The 24,904-nt window shown below is 43.8% G+C and overlaps 1 protein-coding gene across 4 annotated transcripts in view; it reads right to left on the bottom strand.

Moving 5' to 3' along the window:
- Nucleotides 1–13,962: 13,962 nt before the first annotated feature.
- Nucleotides 13,963–24,904, bottom strand: part of SLC37A3 (solute carrier family 37 member 3) — a 36,624-nt gene continuing 25,682 nt past the window's right edge. For 2 of the 4 annotated variants that reach the window (XM_064487299.1, XM_031455484.2), the window contains exons 10-15: nt 22,944–23,085; nt 21,456–21,557; nt 20,827–20,874; nt 19,692–19,843; nt 16,601–16,666; nt 13,963–15,345 (exon numbers count right to left, since the gene is read on the bottom strand). In XM_064487299.1, the coding sequence (XP_064343369.1) occupies nt 15,253–15,345; nt 16,601–16,666; nt 19,692–19,843; nt 20,827–20,874; nt 21,456–21,557; nt 22,944–23,085 (603 nt within the window). In that variant the 3' untranslated portion in view covers nt 13,963–15,252. The other 2 variants (XM_031455486.2, XM_064487300.1) reach the window with 2 other exon arrangements.

The following is a 24,904-nucleotide window of genomic DNA, read 5'->3' as shown; positions in this document are numbered from 1 at the left end:
TAAAAATGAAAGCCACTTCAAAACATTTCATATTTAAGCACCCCAAGTCACCTCATTGCAATGAATTTTAGATCACTATCCCTTGTGCTTTAAAATATTGTGTAATGTGTTTGAAATAAATGGGTCATCTGCTGGGGCTTAGAATTAGCTGTGATCCAGAAACCTGGTCACATGCATTACAAGTGTTGACCCCGCACAAAAGCGAAGTGTTGTTCACACCCGCCGCCTGCTGCCTCCTGTCCTCACGCAGGGAGCCATCTACACAGCCCCCAGTGCTTCACCTTGTCTGGCTCTTTCTGGAAATAGACACATGGATGTTTTGTTACTAAAGCTGCCTTCTCCTCAGAGCGTGTGTGCTGTGCAGCCACGAGGAAGGGAAAATAGAAAACCTCTAAAACAGTAAATGATCATTCTCACCCAGACCGGGCTATGTCATTCTAGACAAGTCACCGAACCCAGCTGTGCCTGGGTTTCTACAAAGTGTCCCAGAATGATGCTGGTGGGAGACACCCGCAGAGCTGGAAGCGAGGGGCTCCCGCTGTGAAGGAGGAACAGGGACACTTCAGTTTTAACTTGAGTGGATTCAAGAAAATCAGTGTTGGGAAAGCGGCGAAGAGGAAAATGACTTTATGCAAAAGTGAAGTGGGACACAGGGCGAGAGCTGTGCACTGAGGGGAGGACGGGAGCTGGGCTGGAGGAGACCCTGAGATCCCTGCCTTCTCAGGATGGCCAGATGAAGATGAAGAAGGATCCAGTTTTAAGCATAATACGGCCTCAGGATGACTTTTCAACTTGGGATCCTGCTGAAGGTCAAAGGGGAACAAACATGGTGAACTCTAGGCCTGGGTCCACACCAGGGGGTGGCACTGAGAACATGGGGGGGGGGCGGTCCATGTTGAGAACACGGGGATGTCCTTTCCATTAGGGCTAGGATAGGGGAGGCGCTGCCAAGAGATGTAGACCCGCCTAGTTGAAAAACTCTCCTGAAAAAGGAAGAATCCAACAGCTGTGACTTCATGAATACATATAGTTCTTGCTGAGCAAGGGGAGAGAGGAAAGAAGGAAGAGGAAAGGGTGACACAAAGCCAGAGAACTGAAAGAACGCCCATGGGCCTGGAGAGGGGCAGCATGTAACCACCAGAGCTGCTGCCAGTTCGCTGTGGGAGCGCCGTCCAGCTGGCCGGGGCTAAGCGGGCCCCGGTTTTAGACAGGTCCCCCAAACCACCCTGTCTTCCAAATGTCAGGATTCCTCCTCTTCTCCCAGTGTCCTGAGGGCTCAGCACAGACGGGAGCAGGAAACCCTTCAGGAAGCAACAGACCAGGACGGGACCCTCTCCTCGCTGGCGCCGCCCCCGCCCCGCAGCCCGGGAGGCAGCGGCAGGGGGCCTGACTCAGCCTGCGCTCGGTTCTCGGGTGGGCAGGCCCGCGCAGGGTGAATCACTGGAGCCCGAGTGCTATTCTGAGCGCCGCCAAGGACACGGATGCTCTTGCTGGCATCCTGGCACCCTTCACAATCTCTCTCCTTCCTTGTCTGGCTGCCAGGAGACGGGTGCTGTAGGAACTGAGTATTTTTGGATTTTTATAGCCCAAGACAAAAACTAACTCTTTCTATTCTTCCTGCAATCCCTCTCAGTTCCTGGAAATCACTAATAGGAGACTAGGGCTGAGAGCCGCCTCCATCCAAGCACAGCTGAGGTGGCCTTACTGAGAAGCAGTTCCAGGAAGGGGCCAGGGAGGGCAGAGCAAGGCCTACCTTGTGGATTTCCCCAATGAATCATCTGGCTATTTATTTTGATTGAAAGTACCCCAGAAGAATGCAAGTTTAAGTTCTAAATTCTACCAGGATGCATCAGACTGGTACCTAGAGCTCTGCATAACTGAACAGCACTTGGATTAATTTCTCCATCTTTCCGGCTCCCACGCAGCCCATGATGACTCACATCCACGCAAGCCGTATAAAGAGCTGAGTGCTACAGAGACTCACCAAATGCTACTGGACTCAGTTACCAGGAAGTTCAATAAGAATGAGTCTTTGTACTGTCCTCATACTCCTCTATTAAATTACAAGAAGGCCCACAGGGGAAGTCAGCTGTCCTTCGTCCTCGCACTGTGTCACAGACCGCTGGGGATGGGCGTTTGGAAAGCAAAGTTCACGCCTCAGGAAGATGAGGAATGTAGTACACTCCATCAACAAATATTTATTGGGTTTGACGAAGGGCACGGGGCAGGGGTTACAGAGATGAAGGAGACATCCCAAGAAAGATTAAATCTGGTAGGAGAGATAAGACATGTACATAAATCATTTTAAACAAGCACAAGGTCCTATAGGATAGGAGAAAGGAGAATACTCTGGTTTGATGAAAATCAGGCAGGATTCATGAACTGTGTCTTGAAGAATATGTAGAGTTCTCGCAAGGGAGGACACAGAGGTGACACCAAAGGTGCAGAAACCTATTCCATTTTTCAACAAGGATGCAGGGAGACAGAGCTGGAGAGGTAAATTGGGCTTGGACGTGCTTAATGACATGCTTGCAAGCTTGGACTTGATCCAGTGGGTATGCAGACCTCACTGCAGACCCTCAACAGGGTGAGAGTCAGGATCAAATCAGTCTCCAGAAGCTCAGTTTGGAAGTTGCCGGCAGGATGGATCAAAAGGGAGAGAAATCAGAGAAGTGTTTTAGTTCAGGTGGGCGTAGTGAAGGCCTGGAGGAAGCAGTGACAATGGGGAGGAGAAAGGAAACATGCAATTACACAGAGCCTGAATTTTCACTGGATGTGAGGAAGTGAGACGGAGAGAGGGATATCAAAATGACTCTGGAGAATGAGGAACCACCAGAGAGACGTATTTTTTCAACTCAAGAAGATGGTTTCAAGCCAGAATGACTAAGGAAATGACAGTGCCGTGAAAAGGCCTATGGATCGAGGAGAAGGCAGAGATTTGGGGGCTGGTTCTCCCTCGTGAAGGCTGAGAGGCCATGTAGATGCCCAGAACACAGTCACAAATCCTTACGAGGGAGATCACGGTGGAGAGAGAGATGGGGGATCATCCACACGGGGTGACAGCAGGAACCGTGACACAGCACAGAAAAGCATTCTGAAGGTAGAACTAACCAAAGGAAGCCCTCTATTTGGAGAATGGAAGAAACAGAAACAAAATGGGGCAAAGCAAAAAGGATAAGTGTTTACTGAGTCCCAACCATGTGCTTGTGCTCAGAGATCTGCATACACCACGATCTGTGAAGCTTTACAGATGAAGAAACTGAATCTCAGGTTAGTCCACCAAACAACCCAGAGGCCACATCAGAAACCCAAGAGTCATTTTCTCCAGATCCATCTCCACCTCTCACAGCCAATTGCAATGTGTCTTGTTAATTTTCCATTTGAATCTTCCTTGATTCTTTTCCTCCAACCTTACTCTAGGCCTTCAGTGCTTCCCTGCTTACACAGGAACCTCCTGTCTCCAGGTCTCCCAGTTCATGGTCTCATCCATCACCAACTCATCTCTCTCTCTACTGATCTGACACACAAATCCAGTCCTCACAAAGCCTTCAGAAGCTTGCCAGGCCCCTGAGGAGTTGGCTCTGCTAACTCTCTGGGATCAGCTCAAGCCCTTCACCTGCAAGCACCCGACACCCGAGCCTCACAGACCTACCTGTGGTTCACAGAATCCAGCCACTTCCCATGTCTGCATGGGTTCCCTCTCCTCCAAGACTGTCTCCTACAGTTGTTCAAGAGCAATGCAGGCATCATCTCCTCAGGTTGTACCGAGCTCCCCCGGGGCCCATTTTCTGTCTCACCCCTGCCCTGGCCATACCCCCATCACGGCGCTCATCACACATGACAGCCTCCCCCACTGTATTAGCAGTAGTTCAGGGACAGGGATTTTGCTTTTATACACTGGTGTCTAACACTCAGCATTTTTTGGTAAAATTAATAAAACAATCTACTCAAACCCAAGTCTGATTCTGAGGTTCACATTCCTTCTACTATGCTATAAAGTCAGAGAATAGAAAGAGAAACAGGATCGTGTAGGATGACAAAAAGGGAAGCAGCTCCCTATGGAAAACCCACAGCTAGCATCATACTTACTGGACGCTTTCCTCCTAAGAGGAGAAGCAAGACAAGGACAGCCGCTGTCACCGCTTCTGTTCACCATTGTACTGGATGTTCTAACCAGGGAAATTAGGCAACAAAAAGAAAGAAAACACATCCAGATTGGAGAGGAAGAAGTAAGACTGTCTCTAATCCCAGATGATGTGATCCTGTCTATGAAAAATTCTAAGAAATTATTAGAACAAAAAACAAATGCAGCTAAGTTCAGGATATAAGATCAATATACAAAAATTGGGGGGAGGGGAGTGGGTATAGCTCAGTGGTAGAGCACATGCTTAGCATGTGTGAGGCCCTGAGTTCATCCCCAGTACCACCATTAAAATAAATAAGTAAATAAACCTAATTATGTCCCCTCAAAACAAAAACAAAAATAAAAAATTTTAAATATATATAAGCAAAAATCAATTGTATCTCTATATACTAGCAACGAGAAATACGAAATGAAGCAAACAATTCCGTTTACAATAGCATCCAAGAAAACTTTAGGATTAAATGTAACAAAAGAAATACAATACTTGTATAGTGAAAACTATAAAACATTATTGAAAGAAATTAAAGAAGACCTAAATAAATGGAAAGACATTCCACATTCATGGGCTGGAAGATATTATAAATGTTGCCATATAATTAAGAAGGCAGTACTCTCTAAATTGATCTATAGAGTCAACACAGTCCCTTTCAAAATTCCAGTTGCCTTTTTTTTTTTTCCCAGAAACTGACAAATTAATTCTAAAAATCATGTGGAAATGCAAGGGACCCAGAATCACCAAATGAGTTTTGAAAAAAAGGAACAAAGTTGGAGGGCTCACACTTCCTGATTTCAAAACTTACTACAGAGCTGCAGTAACCAAGGACGTGTGGTACTGGCGCAAGGAGAGACATACAGCTCTACATAGATCATACAGCCACACAGATCAAAGGAACAGAATTGAAAGTTCAGAAATAAATTTTTACATTTATGGTCAACTAACCTTTGACAAGGGTGCCAAGATCATTCAATGGGGAAAGAATGATCTTTTCAACAAACGATGGTGGGACAACTAGATATCCACATGCAAAGAATGAACCTGGACTCTATCTAATCCCACATACAAAAATTAACTCAGTATGGATTACACACCTAACTGTAAGAGCTAAAATAATAAAACTCTTAGAAAAAAGCTTAGGAGTAAATCTTCATGACCTTGGACTAGGCAAAAATAGCATATATATGACATCAAAATCAAAAGCAACAGAAGGAAAAACAGGTGCGCTGGACATTATCAGAATTTTTTAAGTTTGTGCTTCTAAGGATATCAGCAAGAAAGCAAAAAGACAATGCACAGAATAGGAGAAAAATGTTCTAAATCATATACCTGGTAAGTGACTTGTATCTAGAATACACGAAGAACTCTTACAACTCAACAACAAAAAGACAAATAACCCAATTTTTTAAAGGGCAAAGGAGATACATGTCCAGGAAGATAAACAACTAGCCAATATGCACACAAAAAGGTTCTCGACCTGATTAGTCATTAGAGAACTGCAAATCAAAACCGTAAGATACCACTTCAAATCTGTTAGGGATGAATAGAACTTTAAAAAGACACACAGTAACAAGGGCTGGTGATGATGTGGAGAAATTAGAACTTTCACAGGTTGCCAGTGGGATTGTAAAATGGTGCAGCCACTTTAAAATACAGTTTGGCAGTTCAACATGTGAAATATAGTGACCATATGACCCAGCAATCCCACACCCAGGTACACACCCAAAAGATCTGAAAACATACATCCACACAAAAACGTATACACAAATGCTCTGAGCAGCATTACTCGTAACAGCCAAAAAGTGGGAATAACCCAAATGCTCACTAACTGTAAATAAACAAAATGTGCTGTATGCATACAATTCAGTCATAGAAAGGAATGAAGTACTTATATATGCTGTAGCCTAAGTGATCCTTGGTCTCAGTTGTACCCGCGGGATTTTAATTTGTGGAGCTGACTGAGTGACGCCAAGGAGAGGTCAATGCCACAGAAAGAAGTTTTTTATTACTCACAGTTCCTGAAAGGAGGGCACACCACACCCACAGGGCCACACGGGGAAGTTCCGGGTTGGGTCAGGAGGCAGGAGGAGCCAGGAGAGCCTGCGCCAGGGCCTGGACCGTGTTTTCTGCGGGCAAGGCAAGGCAGGACAGGTAAACAGCTTAGGACCGACTAGTCTGGAAAATGCCGGCAGGCTTTGCTAAGGGCTGTCTCTTAGTTGTCTGATACCTGGCCCTCCGGTGACGCAGGGCAGGGGAAATATTGGCTTGATGTGTGAGAGTCTGATAAAGAATGGGGTTGGCTTGCTGTATGGGCTCTGGACCAGATCGTTTGCATATGAAAAGTGTGCTGCAGGGCGAGCCCTTCGCTATCTCCAAGAGCTGGCTAGTCCTGGGAGGGGCAGCCTCTGCCCAGTGAGTGAGGCCACGTGTGCCAGAGCATCAAGAATACAGAAAATAAGGCGGGGAGAGGGTACAGCTCAAAGTGGTAGAGCACACGCTTACCATGCATGAGGTCCTGGGTTCATTCCCCAGTACCTCCCCTAAAAAAAGCAAATAAACAAATAAACCTAGCTACCTCCCCCCACAAAAAAAAAAAAAAAAAAAAAAAAGGAATACAGAAAATAAGATAATACAGTTGGCCTTCTGATGAACGGATGCCAAAGACACAAACGTAGAATCTTAGAAAACCCAGTTAAAGCAGCCTTGAAAACATCATGCTAAGTGAAAGAAGCCAGTCACAAATGACCACGTATTCCATTTATATGAAACATCCAGGATAGGGAAATCCACAGGTACAGAATATAAATCAGTAGTTGCCAGGAGCTGGGGAGAGAGGAGAAAGCGGAGTAACCACCGATAGGTATGGGGTTATTTAGGGGTGATGAAAAATGTTCTAAAATTCGACAGTGATACATGTACAACTCTGTGACTATCCCTAAAACCGCCATACATTTCAAGGTGTGACTTGTATATGTGTAAACTATATTTCAATAAAGTTATTATTTAAAAAAAAATACAAAGGAAGAGAGGTGTTTAATATGTTCGCAAACAAGACATCGGTAGAAGAGGAGTGTTGCTACCATTTACTCTCAGCTCTCCAGTCTCCCAGATTTTCTAGCTAGAGATGAGGATTCATGCAAGACCTCAACATTAACCCAGTAAACAAGAGGCTCCCTGTGATATCTGAGCAGGAGAATAACACCACAAAAATACTGTTTCACAAGATTACTCTAAGAGTTGAGCACGGTGCCGACTGGAGCAGGGAAGGCTAGAAGGAGGAACACCAAAAGGAAGGCCACTGAGAATGATTCAGACAGAGAAAGGTGGCTTAGAAATCACCATAAAAGATGAGTTAGAAAAGCAAGCCAGAGTCAGCAACGCCTGGAGTCTGATGACATGGAGAGAGGAAAAGATGTGTCAAAATGATCCCTAAGGCTGTGAGCCTGGGGAAGATGGTGTTGCCATTGACAGTGAAAGACAAACCAGAAAATGTGAGAATTAGGGCACAGAGGAGACTCACAGCCCAGTAGTAAGAGAGAGCTGCCTAATGAATAAGAATCAAAGTATTCCTTGATGCCCAAGGTCACTCAGAAATGTTTCAAGCAGCTTATTAAACAAAGACCACTAGGAAAGTTATGTGGGAAGTGGGATTGCAGGGAGGGTGGGTGAGAAAATGAACTATATTACACTGGGCTGCTGGCAGGACATCCTAATGATGGCCAGGCAATTTAAGATTGGAAAATGAGTAATAAATTGGGGCTAGAGAGAACAATTTGGTAGTCATCAGGAGATTTTTTAAAAATATGAAAAAGAGAACTTTGTAAAAAAAAATTACTGGGAACTTGAACAGACAAAATTAAACATTAACCAAGTTCTACCTCCCACTTATCAGGTACTACATGAGAGGATTTTCTAAAATGATTAGAAGGTAGTCCTGACTTTCCAGAATTTTCCAGATGGGTGAAGACTAAAAACAGTATGAACAAAAATGTCTGGAACACAGATGAAACAGTTTTGTCTAGAGAGCTTTCCTGGGATTGAGGATTAGGAGGAAAAGGGAAAATCAAAACGGAGAGAAACAGAATTCAAAGAATGAGAAGGTAGTTAACGACATCTAAAGTAAAGAACGGAGACTGCCAGCTTTGATCAGAAAGCAATGGGGGGGGGTAGCCTCAATAAAAATTTAAGATTAGAAGCTTAAAAAGCTGAAAGGGGAAGATGGAAGTTGTCTTCAAATATATCAAGAGAGAAAAAAATACATATATATCTATATCTGTGTTGCTTTGGAAGGAAGAATTAAGACTGATGGAAGAAACTAAGATTTTTACCCAGTAAAACAAATTTTCTAACAATGAGAGCAATCCAACAATGGAACGGCCTTACGGGAGAGCGTGGCTGGGGTTTGCGTGGGTAGACCACCTGGGTTCACATGGGTAGGTCCCCCGGGTTCACAGGGGTACACTATACATTTGGAGAAGTGGTTACTACTCATAAGAGAAGGGATGGGAGCAGCAAGGTGTGGAAGGGAAGACTGGGGGTCTCAACTGAGGGTTGAAGGACTAGGGGGGAAAGGTGAAGAGAAGCTAATCAAAGGGCGTGGGATTTAGAGTGAGGCTTAGGCACCCATTCCTGTGCGAGACAGAATTGCCCAAGTGGAGAAACTCCAGATGGGCCTGATCCTTCAGTAAAGCAGGTGGGGCCATCACCAGTGGTGACAGGAGGCTGGGGGGTGGGCGGGGGGGACACCAAGGACTTCCAAGAGCCGGGAGGGTTCCAAAACAAACTGATCTGAAGTAATAATGAGGTAAAGCACAGGTGGCACTCTGGGCAGACAAGTGCAGCTGGCGGGGTCCCTGGAACTTTGTCTCCCCCTGCTGAGTCAAGAGGTATGAGCGGCCTGAGATGCGGAAAGGATCCCAACGGGAAAGAACTGTTTCTTTGGGGAGGGTGGAGGGAGGAAAATATAAATGTTGATACAAAAATCGCCTTATAAATTAGATCCTGCAGCAATGAAGTAAGCTGCTTGTGCCAAAGCCCACTAGCAGACGGACGTGGGAGGGGGCAGCAAGGGGCATCCCCGTGGGCCACTCTTGCCGGCTTTTTCTCTAAAAGGCTCTTCTCTTAAGTAACCCATCTCTTTATCCAGAGGCTGTTTCAACAGCCTCGAAGTGATTGCAGCGACCAGGAGTAGGGGGTGGAGGTTGGGGGCTCTGCTCTTAATTAGGGGCCTTTCCTTCAGCCAGGACACAGGCTTGTTTTGAATTTCAAAAGCTCTGTTAAATGACTTATATTCCCTACAAGAGCCTGCTCACAGAATCATCTTTACAGGAACCCACCTAGTAGCGCAAATGAGGATGAAACCTGTCTCAGGACGATGGGGCTGTTTGGGGAAGGGTCTCTCTGCTGCCTCTGCTTTAGTCACTGCTCCTTCACCTCCCAGGCTCACTCTCTTGGCTCCAGAGTGGTCTCGATTTTATAACCCCATTAACATCTTCATTCCATGCAACAGAGACAAGTTATCTATACTGTTTCTTAGGCACTGTTTTTTAATGGAAATCCACAGCAACGGTTAGGTTCCTGAAACTTTCTATGGTGAGCGTAGGAAAACAAACAAAATGCTAAATAAATAAGCAAATGCCTGTGCACACATTTAGGCCTGTGGTATCCTGGTGTCACTCTTTAGGGCATGATAACTATTAAGCAAGGTGAAGATCTTTGAAGTCCTCAGATGAAAGGTTTTACCTAAATACAATTATCCCATTAAAACCCAGAATGTTCCCATCAAACAGGTAGCCTTTTTATCAGCATTTCACTTATGATGAAGTTATAAGCTGACAACTTCTTTGTATCAGAGGACTTAAAATGGTTTCAAATGATTTTGCTACTTTTTATCTCATTTCTGAAAGGGCAAAAAGGAAAAATAAGTTATTTCTTTCATCAGAGGACAACAGAAGGCAGTAAAAAGCTGACTAATGGCATTTGGGAAGCAAAACTCTCATTCAAAGTTAATTAAACGAGCATTAGACAGAAGGGGAAGAGCAGGGACCTTGGTCAAGAGGGAAGAGGAGACGTGGCTCAGGTCGGTACATGACATGATAACCTCCACCAATTCCCAGGGGCCCTGGAGGAGGGAAGACTCACAATACAACAGTCTGTCAGGTCCTCCTGAGCCTCAGACAGAAGGACCAGGAAAGAGGGAAGAGGTGTTCTTTAAAAAGGCAAACCTGGAGCAGAAGGCACTGCAGAGAGGGGCCGTGGGGGCGCTTGGTCCAGCAGCAGGGGCAAGGCTGGAGGCAGTCATACGACAAAGCTTCACAGCATCTGACAGGCCTGCTCACCTGCGGGACGCTGGTGCTGACGACAAAAGCATTTGCACAACGTACACCTTGGAAGTAAGCCTAGGATAAGATTAAAGTCAAATGAGAAGAGGCCATGTGGCAACACAGAAAAAACACTGACGTGAAGTCAGAAGACCTGGGTCCTGATTTAGTACTGCTCTCATTTATTAGAGGTGCGACCCTGGGCAAATCCCTGAGCCTCCGTTCTCTAATCTAAGGAATAGAACCACGGGCCCTCCTACCTCCACAGATGCGGTGGGGACAAAAGAGGGTAGTAGGTGGGAGGGCACTTTTTAAAGTCGTGTGCACACATTAAGTGTTGTCTAGTGATTATGGGAAGACACCACTGGGGGCTCAAGCACAGAATTCTCTTTCCAGTATTAGCGTTGATGTATGTGTACATATCTCTGTATGTGCATGTGTATGTACAGTTAAATGTAACAGTTACATACACTTACAGTCACCTATAATTACCTGTAACACATGTATAACCATTTAAGTGATTTGTATTATCTAAGTTTGCACACAGAAATCTCATATCGAATCTGATTTATTCTGGATGTATGCTGAAACAAACCTGGTTATCAGAAACGACTGGGGCACTTAAGGAAAAGTGAAAGGAAGACGAGCCTGAGCCTGAAAGTACAGAGGTCACGCGGGAAGGTAAACCGGCTGCCTTGACTCGGTGGCTGCTGCGACCTTGGACATGGAGCCAACTCTTTCATGCTCACAATTTAATGCAGGAAATGCTAACTTAACCAGGGACAACCAGAGAACGAAATAAGGCAGTAAAATCACTCAGCCCGGGCGGACTGCGTGGTCTACCTGTTAACAGCTCTGAAGTTCAAAGAAAGGAAAGAGCGTTAGTTGTGGGGTGATGAGGAAAAGCTCCGTGGAGGTGAGGCGGCAGGAGCTGAGAGGCACGGACAGAACTGGAAGGAAGAGGGCAGTCCAGGCAAAAACACGTGGCAGGAATAAGGACAGCAAGCTGAAAAGCACGGGGTTCGTTCTGCAGCAGTAAGTTCACTGTTCCCTGTGGCCGGCTGAGCTCACCCAGAGAGCTGACAGGTCTGAGAGCCCAAGGAGAGGAGAATGTGCTCTCTGCCAGGCGGCCTGGCCGCATAAGCTGGCCATTTGCTGCAGGAGCACTTAAAGAAGAGGAAGGGCCACCTGCGGCGTTGGGGAGCCACACCCCACCCTGCCCACCCTCCACTCTCCCATTTTCCTTCCACCTTTTCCTTCCACCTTTTCCAACACGATCAACATTTACTCGGTACCAACCATGCAAGGAACTATGCATTGGAGAAAAAGACCGATTATCTCCTTGGGGACTTATATATAAAAACAAGTAAGACAGAAACAGCTAGGCACCAAATAAGTAATACTGATGTTAAGTAACAAAAAAGGCGAGACGGTGGAGGGCTAGCAAGGCTGGCTGGGAAAAGGACCCTTGGACTAGACGGTGCTGGGCCAAACCTTGAAGGAAAACTTAAGTTTCAAAAGCAAAGAGTTAAAAAAGGGGGTATTACAGACAAGAAGGTAAGGAAGGAGGAAAAAAAACACTGACAACACTGCTGAATGGTACACTTAAAATGGCTAAGATGGTACATTTTATATTATGTGTATTGTATCACAATTAAACATTTTTTAATTAAAAATAAAACAGGTGCTTCCTGAAAAAAAAAAAAAGACAAAAAGATATGTGCATTTTGATCTAGGGAAAGGGTAAATGGCTTTCAAAGACTCAAAAGGGTTTGTGACTCAGAAAACATGAAAACCATTCAGGTCAGTAATTGGCAGAGTGGTCTGTGTGGGGATGGGAGGAGGGCTGAGGTTATGTAAGTTGAGCCTGTTTCCCTTGAGACTTGCTGTTAACTAAACACCGGACAGCATTATATAAATTGATGCCACATCTCTCTTTAGTGGCTTCTTATTCACTAAGTACTAAACGGAGCTATTATTAGATGATGAGAACAGCTTGTCTGGGAAAGCCGGTGACACCTACTGTAGGAAAGGAACTAGCAGAGGGTGAACAGAGAGGAGACCCCAGTAAAAGACAGGTGGTTAAGAAGATTCAATCCATTAAAATGCCACAGAAGCCAAAGAGGAGAAGTCCTGGGAAAGATGAAGTGGTTACCGGTGTCAAGTGTAAGAGGTTTAAAAAAGGTAAGGGATGAAAAAAAATCTCTGAATTCGAGGACCTTCAGCTGCACGGTTTCTGTAAGGTGATGCAAAAAATGTAAAAGGTTAAGGATAAGATATCCAAACTAGGACACCTGGAGAGCAAAGGGATATGCTATAATTATGATACGTTAATTATGTCAGAACATCAGGCATAAACCAGAACTGTCCTGGGCGAACAGACACACAGTTACCCAGTCGAGGAGGAAGTCAGTAGCGCTGCCAGGAAGGGAGCAGACACCATCTGTTAACTCAGAGGGTTTGGATGTGAAGAGGAAAACAGGACCTAAGTCAGAAGAACTAACAGGGACAAGAAAAGTCTTTATCAGTTACCTGTGTGGGAGGAGGGAGGACTTCTGGGGTTTTAAAGGGGGAGGGAAGGAGGGAATGGGAGCCTCTTCTATCCTCCATCCCGCTGAACGTCAAGACACACACAGAGGGCCCTTTTCGTGTGTCCGTGTTGACTGTGGGACACTGGTCCTCCAGGAAGCAGTGAGGAATAGAATAAGTAGAAGTGGAGAGGAGCCTTTTTCCTTTGAAACTATATGGAAGGAAGGGAAAAAAACCCACCGTATGACAAGGAAAGGTAGGCCAGAGCACTGTATTTCAACCCAGAAAGTATCAGAGGTTGAGCTGTCAGAGAAGAATCCTTTTCCAAATTAGCCTTCACTGTGTGGCCTTTTCTTCCAGGGGAAAAAAGGAAAAAGTGAAGTTAACTCTTAGGAGTTCTTTAAGGCTAATTTGTACATGGACTGCTAGGACCACAAGAGGAGATATACTTCCTATTATTCTGCAAGATACAGTGCAAGGTATAATTACATTCAGTGCTGAGCAGTTATTTTACTTATAATTTCATTTCAGGTATAGCTTACAGTCTACAGAGAGATCAGGGGGACACTCACCCAGCTAAGTTTAAAGTGGGCAAGAAAACAATGGTTGGGGTCAGGATACGAAGATGTGACCATGGGATACAAAGATGCGGGAGAGGAACCTCTCTCAGCCAAATGTCAGAAAGAGGCTAAGTATCAAAATGGGGTTCATCTACAGAAAATTCTTAAATTACAATCAGGCAACTCATCCAACCCGAGCACAATCTTACACAAAGGGGAAGGCAAGGCTTCCACAGAATGCAACAGAAACGGGGCCATCCCAGCACCGAGAAGGGGAGAACCTGTGGTCTGGCAACCCCGCAGCATCAGTGAGTGGTCACTAGGGAACGCTCAACAGCAGGAAATCGCGAGGCGTGAATCACATGCTACGTCGCGGAGCTCAGAGCACACACAAAGTAACCAGATGGACAGATATTTATTATAAAAGTCAGTTTATTTTCCCTTTTTGTGTTTCATTTTCCCTTTTTGTCAGTAATGAGCAATTAACTGATTGGCAGTCTGCTTGATTAAATAACATTAACAAGTTCATAAACACATCACATTTCAGAGTATAAAGCAAGAGGTTGAAAAATATTTCCTAACCTAATGCAAATTAGGCAGCCCTCAAAATTGCACATTTTTTGCCTGTTCATTTATATAATTTAAAATATATATATACACAGAATAACCTTAAAATATTGATAATTAGTACAGAATTCACAGCCTTGAGGACACGTACGCTACAAACTTCTAAAGAATGGACACCTAGACACCCCTCAGGCCCAGTAATCCATTAATGTGATTCAGTGTCACACGCTTAACGTTTACAGGGCCTGAAGGTCTATCCTTTTATTCTAATTCTAGTCTCCTGCTGAGGTTAACTCAAGGAACCCGGTTGTGGCAGAGATCAATCCTCTGAAAACAGGAAGCCAAGCAGCTTCCTAGTGGATCCTGAAGTCCCAGAGAACAAGTCTGGGGCTGAGTACTTCAGTCATAAGTTACACACTGGAATGTTCACAGCTGATGTACCGTATGGTCCTTAAGAGGAAGACTAAGAGCTTCCAGGAGTCAGGGACAGCTCTGAATGCAGACAGAGGAGAAGCTGACAACAATTTGAAGATACGTCTGCTTCTGGAGCTGAATGACCTCAGAGCAGATCCAGAGTGACGGAGCCAATCAGCATGTAGTATGACTTTTCCCACCGCAGTTAACAAAGGGATCCTCTGTCCCAGGCAGGCTTATGCTGGATCCAGCTGGAGCACTTGATCAGGATTTGGTGCTTCAAAGATGAACCACTCTCTGCAAACTCATTCCCAAAGCAAAATGCAGCCATCCTTTCTATTCATGGAGCACATATGTCGTCGATAGAAGCCGCGCATGACTGCCTCGCGGTCACTCAGCTTTCCAGGCTGGAGAACAAGGGTCCAAGCCCAATGTAGCATTCAGCGCTGAAGGCATACACCGCCACAGGCCAGCAAAGACCCTGGAAGAGTCCTAGGCCATTCAGTACGTTTGTGAAACAACGATAAAAATCATTAACAGTGATTGCTGTAGTGTAGAAAAACCTCCCAGCCTTCAGTCCGGTCAGCATCTCAGGTGGCTGACACTGCTGAAAGAGGCTTGACAATCCGAGGCTACGCTGGAGCTCCTAAGACCACCCCACAATAGGGTGGATTAGAAATTACCGTCCTGGCGTGTCTCCTGTTGTTCTTTTGTGGGCATCCGTCACTCACTCAATATGCGAGCTTGTCGTCTTTGCAAAAGAGAGCCTATTTCCCTCACTATTAGTGGTGAAATAAATAGAACTGTACAACTTGTCTGTGAAGAGAAAAAAGCATTAAATATGCAGCGACAATTTAATCAATTCTGATACAGCATCGTGTTTTGAACGTAATAATGAATCTGGACAATTACATTCATTTTTGACTTCGTACAAAGATAACTCAATCTTTAATGAATTAGAAAATGATTTTGAAAGTTATAATTAATATTACAAAATACTTAACGTTACATTACAGTCTCCAAAAAAAGAACTGAGGTACACAAATTACATAATTCGCTACAGGTAGAGCAGAAAATTGATACTGGAGCTCATATTTAAAACAGTATTTCTTCTGATAGTTCAGTTTTCTTTCTATTACAACTTCTAGTATGATCATACCAGCAGGTTCATCAGGAAATATTTCCCTCTACTTAGCATGGATATCAGAAGTAAAACAGAATTATATGGACCAGTCTTTAACAGTCAGAAGGCAGCGGTTAGGCAGAAGAAAGCATCCTTTGTGACAGCAGAGTACGTAAGCCTTAAGGCAGCTCCAGGGAATTCCAGCGCTGAGCTATCCCCAAGGCTCCTTGAACAAGGCTGGAGGAGAGTATCTGGACGTGGGGTGATGGAAGCTGCATCCAATTAGGATGCCCTAGATTTAGGAACAGGATACTAAATGCATCCCCTGGTGGACGAAGCCATCATCAGACTCTCTAGTAGTGGACCTGTCTCGAGCACTGTCTCAATACTGTGATAAGAGCATGTCACATGCTTTTTCAACAGAGAGCAATGTTTTAAAAGCAAAAGGCTTTATTCTGTATTGGCTGTTTCCTGGAAAGTAGAGTTTCAGCCAAGAATGTGTAAGGCACAACAGATATTTTCTCAAGAGACTCAAGGTTCATCTCAGAACTTTCACAACAGTGTTAATTATAGCAGTGTTTCTTGTTTAACCCTTTGTGGCTTGGTGTACACTGTAATTTCCTTCAGAATTTCCAAATTATATTTAGCAGATCAAGAGTACCCCAGAAGAGTACCCTGACTAATGCCTGGGGATATATAAGTCTCTCATCATTTTTTCTAGAATTATAAATGACAATACTCACTAGACTCAGGTCAAGGGCAAACTAACAGCCCTTCCCCTCCTTGAAAAAAGGATGTGTCTTTTAGAATAACAACATGTTACTTTTCACAAGAGAATCTATAAAAGCAATCAGCAGTTTTTCTGGTTTAAGAAATGATTTAAGTAAATGCTTTGAACTAATTTTTAAAAATGATAGTTAAAAGAAAAAAAGAAAAGCACACACTTACCATAAGAATGAAAAAGTAGAAAACCCATATCCATCCTAGGTTGTCCTGGATCAGAGACACTAAATACTAAAAGGGAGAAAAGGAATCACAATATAACCCTCTATAAACCAGCAAAATGAAGTAGCTAAACAGTAGATCACACATGGGTCTTCTAGAAAATAAGAAGAGTTAGGATTCGTACAATGTTTCACAGTTTAAGGAACTCTTTCACATATATATGCTCCTATTTAAGCTTTATTGACAACTTTGTTTGGTAAGTGGGCAGAGTCCAAATAAAAAAATTGCATAACAAAAGGCTCAAGTCCAGGAGGTTTATTTTTACTCACTTTGCTATTAAGAGAAAAAGATGAACAGCCTCAAGCCACTTCCGTTTAATCATTCCTTCTTCCAATGAAAGGTACTATAATTGATGCTTTCAAAAATAGTTCGTCGTTTAAGTATACCACTCATTTTTCAATAATGCTATTTGCTCACAGGATTACTGTATGACTTTGACACTCTACAGCATAGTCTTTTCCTTTATTTTCAATTACTGAAATCTATCCAATAGCAATTAACCCATTTTCTTTTTAAAAATTATGGTAAAATACATTTAACATAAAACTTGCCATTTATAACCATCTTTCAGTGCACAACTCAGCAGCATCAAATACATTCATGATGTTACACAATCATCACCACTACCTATTCTCAAAAATTTCCCTCACCCCAAACAGAAACTGTACTATCATTAACTCGGCAATAACTGTCCATGATCCCCCTCTCCTCAGCCCCTGATAACCTCTCATCTGCTTTCTGTCTCTATGAACTTGCCTATTGTAGATATTTCATGTTAAGCGGAATCACACAATATTTGTCCTTTTGCATCTGGCTTATTTCACTTAGCATAATGTTGTTAAGGTTCAACCATGCTGTAGCAAATCAGAACTCTGATTCTGTAGGAATCAGAACTCCATTCCTTTTTATGGCTGAATAATATGCCATAGCATAGGCATACCACATTCTGTTTATCCATTCATCTATCAATGGACACTTGATTTGTTTCCACTTTTTAGCTATTATGAATAATGCTGCAAAAAACATTGGCATACAAATATCTGAATCCTTGTTTTCAATTATTTGGGGGTACAGCATACCTTGGAGTGGAACTGTTGGGTCATATGGTAATTTTACGCTTAACTTGTTGAAGAACCACCACAGTGTTTTCTACAACAGCCATGCGAGTTTACATTCCCACCAGCAATGTTTGGGAATTTCTCCACATCCTCACCAATACTTGTTATTTGGTTTTATTTATAGCCATCCTAATTAGGTATGAAATGGTAGCTCATCTTTTTGATTTGCATTTCCCTAATGACTAAGGACACAGAATCTTTTCAGGTGCTTACTGACCACTGGTATGTATCTGTCATGAAGATTTATCCCTATGTTTTCTTTAACTCTTAAAGTTAAAGGTATTTGATCCATTTTGAGTTAATTTTTGTACACAGTGTAACGTAAGGGTCCAAATTCACTATTTTGCAATGTGCATATATAGTTTTCCCAGCACCGTTTGGTGAAGAAACCATGGTGTCATAATCAAATATGCAAACACACTGATCCTATCAATCATTCATTCTACAACCATGCAACAAATATCTGAAGGCCTACTATGTGCCAGGCACTGTTCCCGGTACTGGGGCTACAGTGGAACACAAAATAAATAGAATGCTGCCCTCAGGAAGCTCACATTATAGTGGGAGAGACAGACATTAACAAATAAATATACACTCTATGGCCAGGTGGAGATCAGCATTAAGTGGTTTATCATCCTCAGTACTTGCTCTCTCGCTAACCACCAGCAATCGAACACTGCTGATCTACCCCATTTAGGCAGGGTACCAATCTTTAAGGCCATTAATGACCTAACTGTCAAAACTGCAAGCCTTTTTTCTCCATTCTTTCTCCTGACCTCTCCACATCTATGACCTATCTCAGTAACAACACAGCTCCTCAAATTCTGGCTTTCTGCTTCTTTGACCACAGGGCATCCCCTAAGGTTCTGCCTGTATTTTCTTTCCCCATTAAACATCATATCACTTCCATAGTTTCAACTATTTTATCCATTACAGATGATTCTCAAATCTATATTTCACAAAATTAGCACTCAATGACCTGGAGTAGTGTACCCCAGGAGAGGCAGGGCTCATGACCATCCCAGAGGAGAGATTATCTTTCAGAAGCTGGATTTAAGCAAAAAAGATCAATTTGAATAGTTCTGACTACCTACAGTAGACCAAGCTTAGCCTGGAAGATCTCAAACCTCAGTGTGCATAAGAACCACCAGGAAGGCTTGCTGAAATACAGATTCCCCAGGTTCTGATGCAGTAAGTCTACAGTAAGCTTAGTGTTCTGTACTTTAATGAGCATCCCAGATGATTCTGCTGTAAGACATTTATGAATTGCCTTTTATTTAATTTTTTTGGAGGGGGTGGTAATTAGGCCTATTTATTCATTTTATCTTTAGAGGAGGTACTGGGGATTGAACCCAGGACCTTGTGCATGCTAAGCATGTGCTCTACCACTTGAACTATATACCCTCCTCTTATGAACTGCCTTTTGAGATACGGTTGTAGGAAGCAGAGAAGGTGCCTCAGGGCAGCTGCAGAGTCCATGGCAATTTCTGGTGGGATCCATTTGAGGACCATGTGCACAGGTGTGTGTTTGGTCGGCGGAGAGGAGGTAGGGCCTGCGTGTCAGGTAGGGGATAATAAGAAGGATGTGTCTCATGGCCTCCTTGGAGTGCCAAGCTCAGGCTGGAAGAGGGGGTGAAGGGCGGGAATGAAGGACCTGTCTTATGAGGTGCTAGCTTACTTCTAGACAGGAAGAATCTGGAAGTAAAAGTGGAAAGAAGGAATTGAAAAATGTAGAGGGACCTTCCATATTAGGTCACATCAGCTGGGCCTCAGAGGAGACTAAAGCCCAGGGCTTCCTGTACAGCACACTACAGCGTAAGAGTGCCACCTACTGCGGCCCAGCAGGCTGGTACAAATTCTTCCACCGCTGAACAGCTACTGAACACTCAACGTCAACCCCTCTCCTGCTCTCTCACCTGGCCCACCGCAGCTCCGATGCTCCCCGTCCCATCAACAATCCCTGTGACGGTCGCCAAAGCCTCACTGCTCCCTTGGATCAGCTCCTGACGGCCCAGGTCCGCAGAAATAGCAGAGCTAATCATATTAGAGGGTCCACCGATAAAAAATCCTGAAGTCATAAACAGAACATGTTCTTAGTTAAGATACTATTCGTAACAACACCAGGAATCTACTGAATAAGGCAATCTTGTCCCAATATTTTAATCAGTTTGTTGGAGAAAAACGAAGAGAAGGGGAAAAAATAACCAGCAAAAAATGGAAAACTTCCCCAGACAGTATCATCTTCAAACTAGTTAGCAGCTACTTTTCTGAAATCCCTCTGTGAATTATGTGACCCTACAGTATATTTCATAGAAAGTAAAGATACAGAAAATACAGTGACCACACCTTTCTAATCCTGTGAAGTGTGCATTCACTAACAACTAATTGCACTAGCTTGTCAAATTCCATTACAGCAGAGGTGCCTTGTAGAGCATGTGACTACCCAAATTCAACCAAACATTGAAAAAAAGAGGGAGAAGAGAAAAAGTGACTTAAACGGTGCAGAGGGTTCCACCTGCCACTGCTCTCGGTGTGGCTGTCCAAACTGAGCAGAGGTGGCCCAGGTGAATCTGTTCACGGGGCTGGATCAGCTCCATGTGTCTCATTCAGCAGGAGCAGCTCCCACTGTCTTACAATCTCAAGTTTAAAAATAAGAATTTTTCTAAAACATGGTCCTTAACTGCACTCAATTGCTTTATCTGAGGCTCAAGCAATGAAATACTGGCCAATTCCCACACAGGAGCTATACTGGACGTTTTGAAAGCTAGTGACCTGGTTTCCAGTGTGGTGTCTTCCTAAGCCACTTCCAGAAGTAATAGTAAGAGGGTGGGGCAGCAACCAAAAACCTTAGACAAACTCTGTCAAAAGGGACTGATTCTGTAACAACAGGACTGAGGAGGTCATGTAACAGCAGAGAAATGAGAGTCTGGATGAGGCGTCTTTCCTGTTACCACCTGCGTGCTCTCTAACTAAGGTTTTAGTATTACTCAGATTGAGGGAGAAATCAGGTTCCTTTTTTCCTTTCTGTTTATAGAGGAGCCATCGCCATACCTGTAACAGCCATCAGAAGTGCATTGATGGACTTGTCGTCTGGAGAACCTGTGAGGTCAGACAGACACAGAACAATGATGTGAAGAGCGCATCACACGTGCCTCCACCAAACAGCACACACAGGTCACTCCCGGAGACAACAAAAGACACAGGCTCCATCACCGCCTCCTCCAGCGTTTATCTGGAATGTCCGCCTCTTGCTGGTGCTCAAGCTAATGGGACTCCTAAAAGCTACAGAAAAGCACTACTTCCATCTCAGCAGCATCTTAAGGAACATATACCAAACCTACTAATTACCATCTTTCCTCTTTTGAATCCTTGTCCCTTTTATTGTTTTATTGGCTCTAAGGCTGCCCCTCTGGAGCCTACCCTCGAACAAAGCATATACACTCCCAGGCAAGCTTTTAAACAAACCAACAAAGCAGGGGCGATGCCAGTTTCCTCCGCAACACAAATAAAACTATGTGACGATACTCTTACCAGGCATTTACAGGACAACACAAAGGTCCCATCTGATGCCTTTGTGGCTGGTCTCAACGATCTCCCCAGGGTTGTCACTGACTTAAGGCAAATAAATGCCTTAGTCCTAAGAGATCAGGAAAACGATTAAATTGCAAGGGAATACTCACGACTATATCCAACGAGGGACCCAACTGCCAGGAGCAGACTGAGAGCTAAAACCGGGGCCCTCTTCTGTAACACATCAGAGATGAAGCCTTGCAAAGTTCCACCTTCAAGCACAAAGAGCGCAACCCAATTAAAATCGTTTAAAATTTAGCTCAGCCACCTGACCCTTGCTTCCCACAGACCCACTACCGGCTATCAGGATCCTAACACTGGTCTAGCCAAAAAGATAGCAGACTCTTCTAAAAGGTTTCCTCCATAATTTCCTTTTAGAAAGATTACCTGTTAACCGCCATGATGACTGATGGGGACAGGACGCCACCAGTCAGGCACCAAAACAAGGAAAAATCATTCAAACCACCCCATTGTTCCTTGCTGTTTGCTTTCCCTTCTCAAACCAGCTATGAAGGCTTTTCCTGATTTTTCTGCTTCCTATTTTAAACGATAACGAATTGTGGACTGTGCCTCATAGGCTGATAGTAATAGTGAACATAAATATTCACTAAAATTAAATGCAGCAGTTATGGCTTGGTAATAACTAACAGGTCAGGATGTTTAAAAAGAGGTGATGTGGATCCTTCAAGCAACAAGGTCACACTTAGACACAGTCCTGTTTGGAGTAGTCTAGGAGCAGCGGGACACCTGGCACGTCCTCATCAGACAGCAGGACACAGAAGGATGTTCAGGTCTAACCTCACCTTTGGCTCTGGATCTAAGAACAAAGGCACATGTTCAAATGCTAACAGTGTATCACCTAAGGATACACTGTGCTTTCAGGTGTTCAGGGCACTCTAGTCTTACCAGACTCCTAAAGGTAAACATCACAGAAAGGATATTAAGGTTTTGCCACAGCCATATAAGTAACAGCCACTAAAATGCACTCTGTACATCTGCCTGATTTAATCGTCTCCTACTTCCTTGTTTACACTTCTAGATATAGCAAAAAAGTCACTAATAAAATCTGCTGTGTACAATGAAGCAATTGCAAAATAAAAAATTAACCCTTGCTGTTATTCCTACCTTTATGGCCTGACATACAATACACTGAGCTCATATTTTCCCTTCTTTGGCTGCAGACAGTAGGAAATGTGAGAGGTAGATAAAATGAACACATTCACATTCTAACTTGGATCTCTGACGTACAATTAGCTTTAGAACTAAGGTATCACTGAAAGTGTACAAAAGGGTTACACTTGAAGAGATCAGAAAGAAACATCCCTGTGCTTCCCAAGACAAAAGAACTGATCCATCAACACAGGACTGAGAAAAAAGCGCCCTATAAACCACAGGGCTGCCATGAGCTGGGTCTTCTTTTCTGTGAACTTTCCTTTCTTTTTTTTTTAAAGGGTTTGGCTATTTACTGGTAGGACAGTTTAGGAAAAATGGTTGTGGAATAAGTAATAAAACTTTAAATGGTGCCTGATTTCATAACCCAGTAAAATATGACTAGTGACTAACTCTTATGAAATTAAAAGATGCATCTCTGGCATTACCTATAATCCCTCCGACATCGTACCAAATGGACAGCTTGTCAGCTTCGGCCTCCTTCCACCCAAAGTTGTTACTCAGATAAAAGGGCAGCCAGAAGAAGAAGGAGTAATTCACTAGCTTCAGGCAGGCGTAGGCCAGTGAATACTGCAAGAAAAACATCTAACTCTCAGCAAGAACAAACAGCACAGCAAGACCACAATATTTAATGTAACTAAAAAGCAAAACAAATTGGAGGAGTTTGGGATGAACAGCACCTGATTTTAAAATTAAACATTCCTACAGATACCCACTGGCCTGACTTTACCTAGTCTCCCCCGTCTCTTCATCCCCATTAGCGTCTAGACAGGCAGTACAGCAGGCCTTTGGGACAGAAAACACATCACATAGGACTATTTCTTAATTGTCCCCACTTTCTTCCCCTTTCAGTTCTCTGGTAGAAGCAAACCAGTGTTTTGAACCTGTAAGGCACGGCACATACTCATATTTCTTTATTTAGGTAGAGATAAAAGGCATTCATGCCACTAACCAGCACTGCCCATAAGCAAAGGACTCCAGTAAACATCACAGCTTTGACTGCAAGCAGCCGAGCTTTTGTTTTGGTTCCTCTGCTTCCTGCGAAGTTAATGTGACTGGACTACGTTTCAAGGTCTGAGAAAAGCATTGACATGAAAACTACTTTCACATTATGGTTTCCAAAAGCTTTATAGTCCCACATCGGGGGGAAAGCAGAGAGCATCTTTGGTGCATCAAAAATGAAAGAACACGACTGTCATGGGCCTGTGGCTCTACGGTGAGGAATGAAAGTTGCCGCCGCCTTAAGATGGCAGTGGGGCTGGGGCTGAGGCTCCTATATTCAACACATTATTACCAGGAAATCCTGACATTTAGCATCAAAGGAAAAAGGGGGAGGAACAGAGAGCCTGACTTCAAAGGGTGTCTGGCTAGTATGTTCTTTTCCCTGGAACTGCCAGTTATTCCCTAGGTATCACTTGTTTTAAAACAGCTTCCCTGGCAGGGCAGCAGCCACCCCCCAGAGAGCCGACTCCTCGTCATGACTGCATTTTGTCCAGACAGCCTGCCACAAAGACAAAGGAATTAAGTTAACTAGGTTTCCTTTACTCCCTGCCCGTGTCAGGGAACAATAGCTTGTGAAACACAAAGGAATAGCAAAAGAGGTCCCTGTTTAGTCACAACAAATCTAAGTTCTGTCTCTGAAATTACACTATTACCAGCAGAATATTTGAATAATTAGTTTAAAAAATGCTAATCATTAGATTAGCATAAGAACAGGCCCAAAGCCTGTTGTATTATACATCATCTTTTGGTTAAAGAACCATGGGGACTTAACAGTTAAATTTTAACTCATACTTAAACCATCTGTTTGCAAATGTCAGTTCTCTTAGCTTAGGGGCACAGGTGAAGGGAACAGGACAACCCACAGACTCTGAATCTAACGGAGGGATTACATTTATAAAGCACCATTAAACACAAAATTTAAAAGGTTCTTTTTCGTAACACAATAACCCAACGTTACAGACCCCAGGGCGGGCTGGCAGACTTTCTGTTCCAGAGGACGGGGGACTGAGACACAAGGACGGGCTGAGTGACTTACCCCAGGCCTCACAGAGAGTTAGTGGGTAAGCTGGAAACATAACCTAGGCCTCTTACTTCCACTCCCGTGCTAGGGCGCCCGAAACATCAAGACAGATAAACTGCAGCAGAAGGGATTCAGTTTAGACGTTAGAAAAAAAAACCTGACTGCAAAGGCTGTGGAAACACTGGAACGCATTACCAAGAAATGCTGTGGAGCATTCTGCTCTAGCGCTCTTAGCAGAGGGGCAAACGTTTTTCTCCCACTAGAATGGTAAGAACATAGGCAAACAAGGCAGACTTAACCAACCATTCCAAACCCCTCTCGGTCTACCTGTAATTCCATAATACTGCAACAGGCCAAAAGGCATAT

The sequence above is a fragment of the Camelus dromedarius genome, chromosome 7 (genome assembly GCF_036321535.1).
Source record: "Camelus dromedarius isolate mCamDro1 chromosome 7, mCamDro1.pat, whole genome shotgun sequence".
Lineage (NCBI taxonomy): Eukaryota > Metazoa > Chordata > Mammalia > Artiodactyla > Camelidae > Camelus > Camelus dromedarius.
The sequence above is the reverse complement of the archived record's forward strand: the minus strand, read 5'-3'. Positions and strand labels throughout refer to the sequence as shown.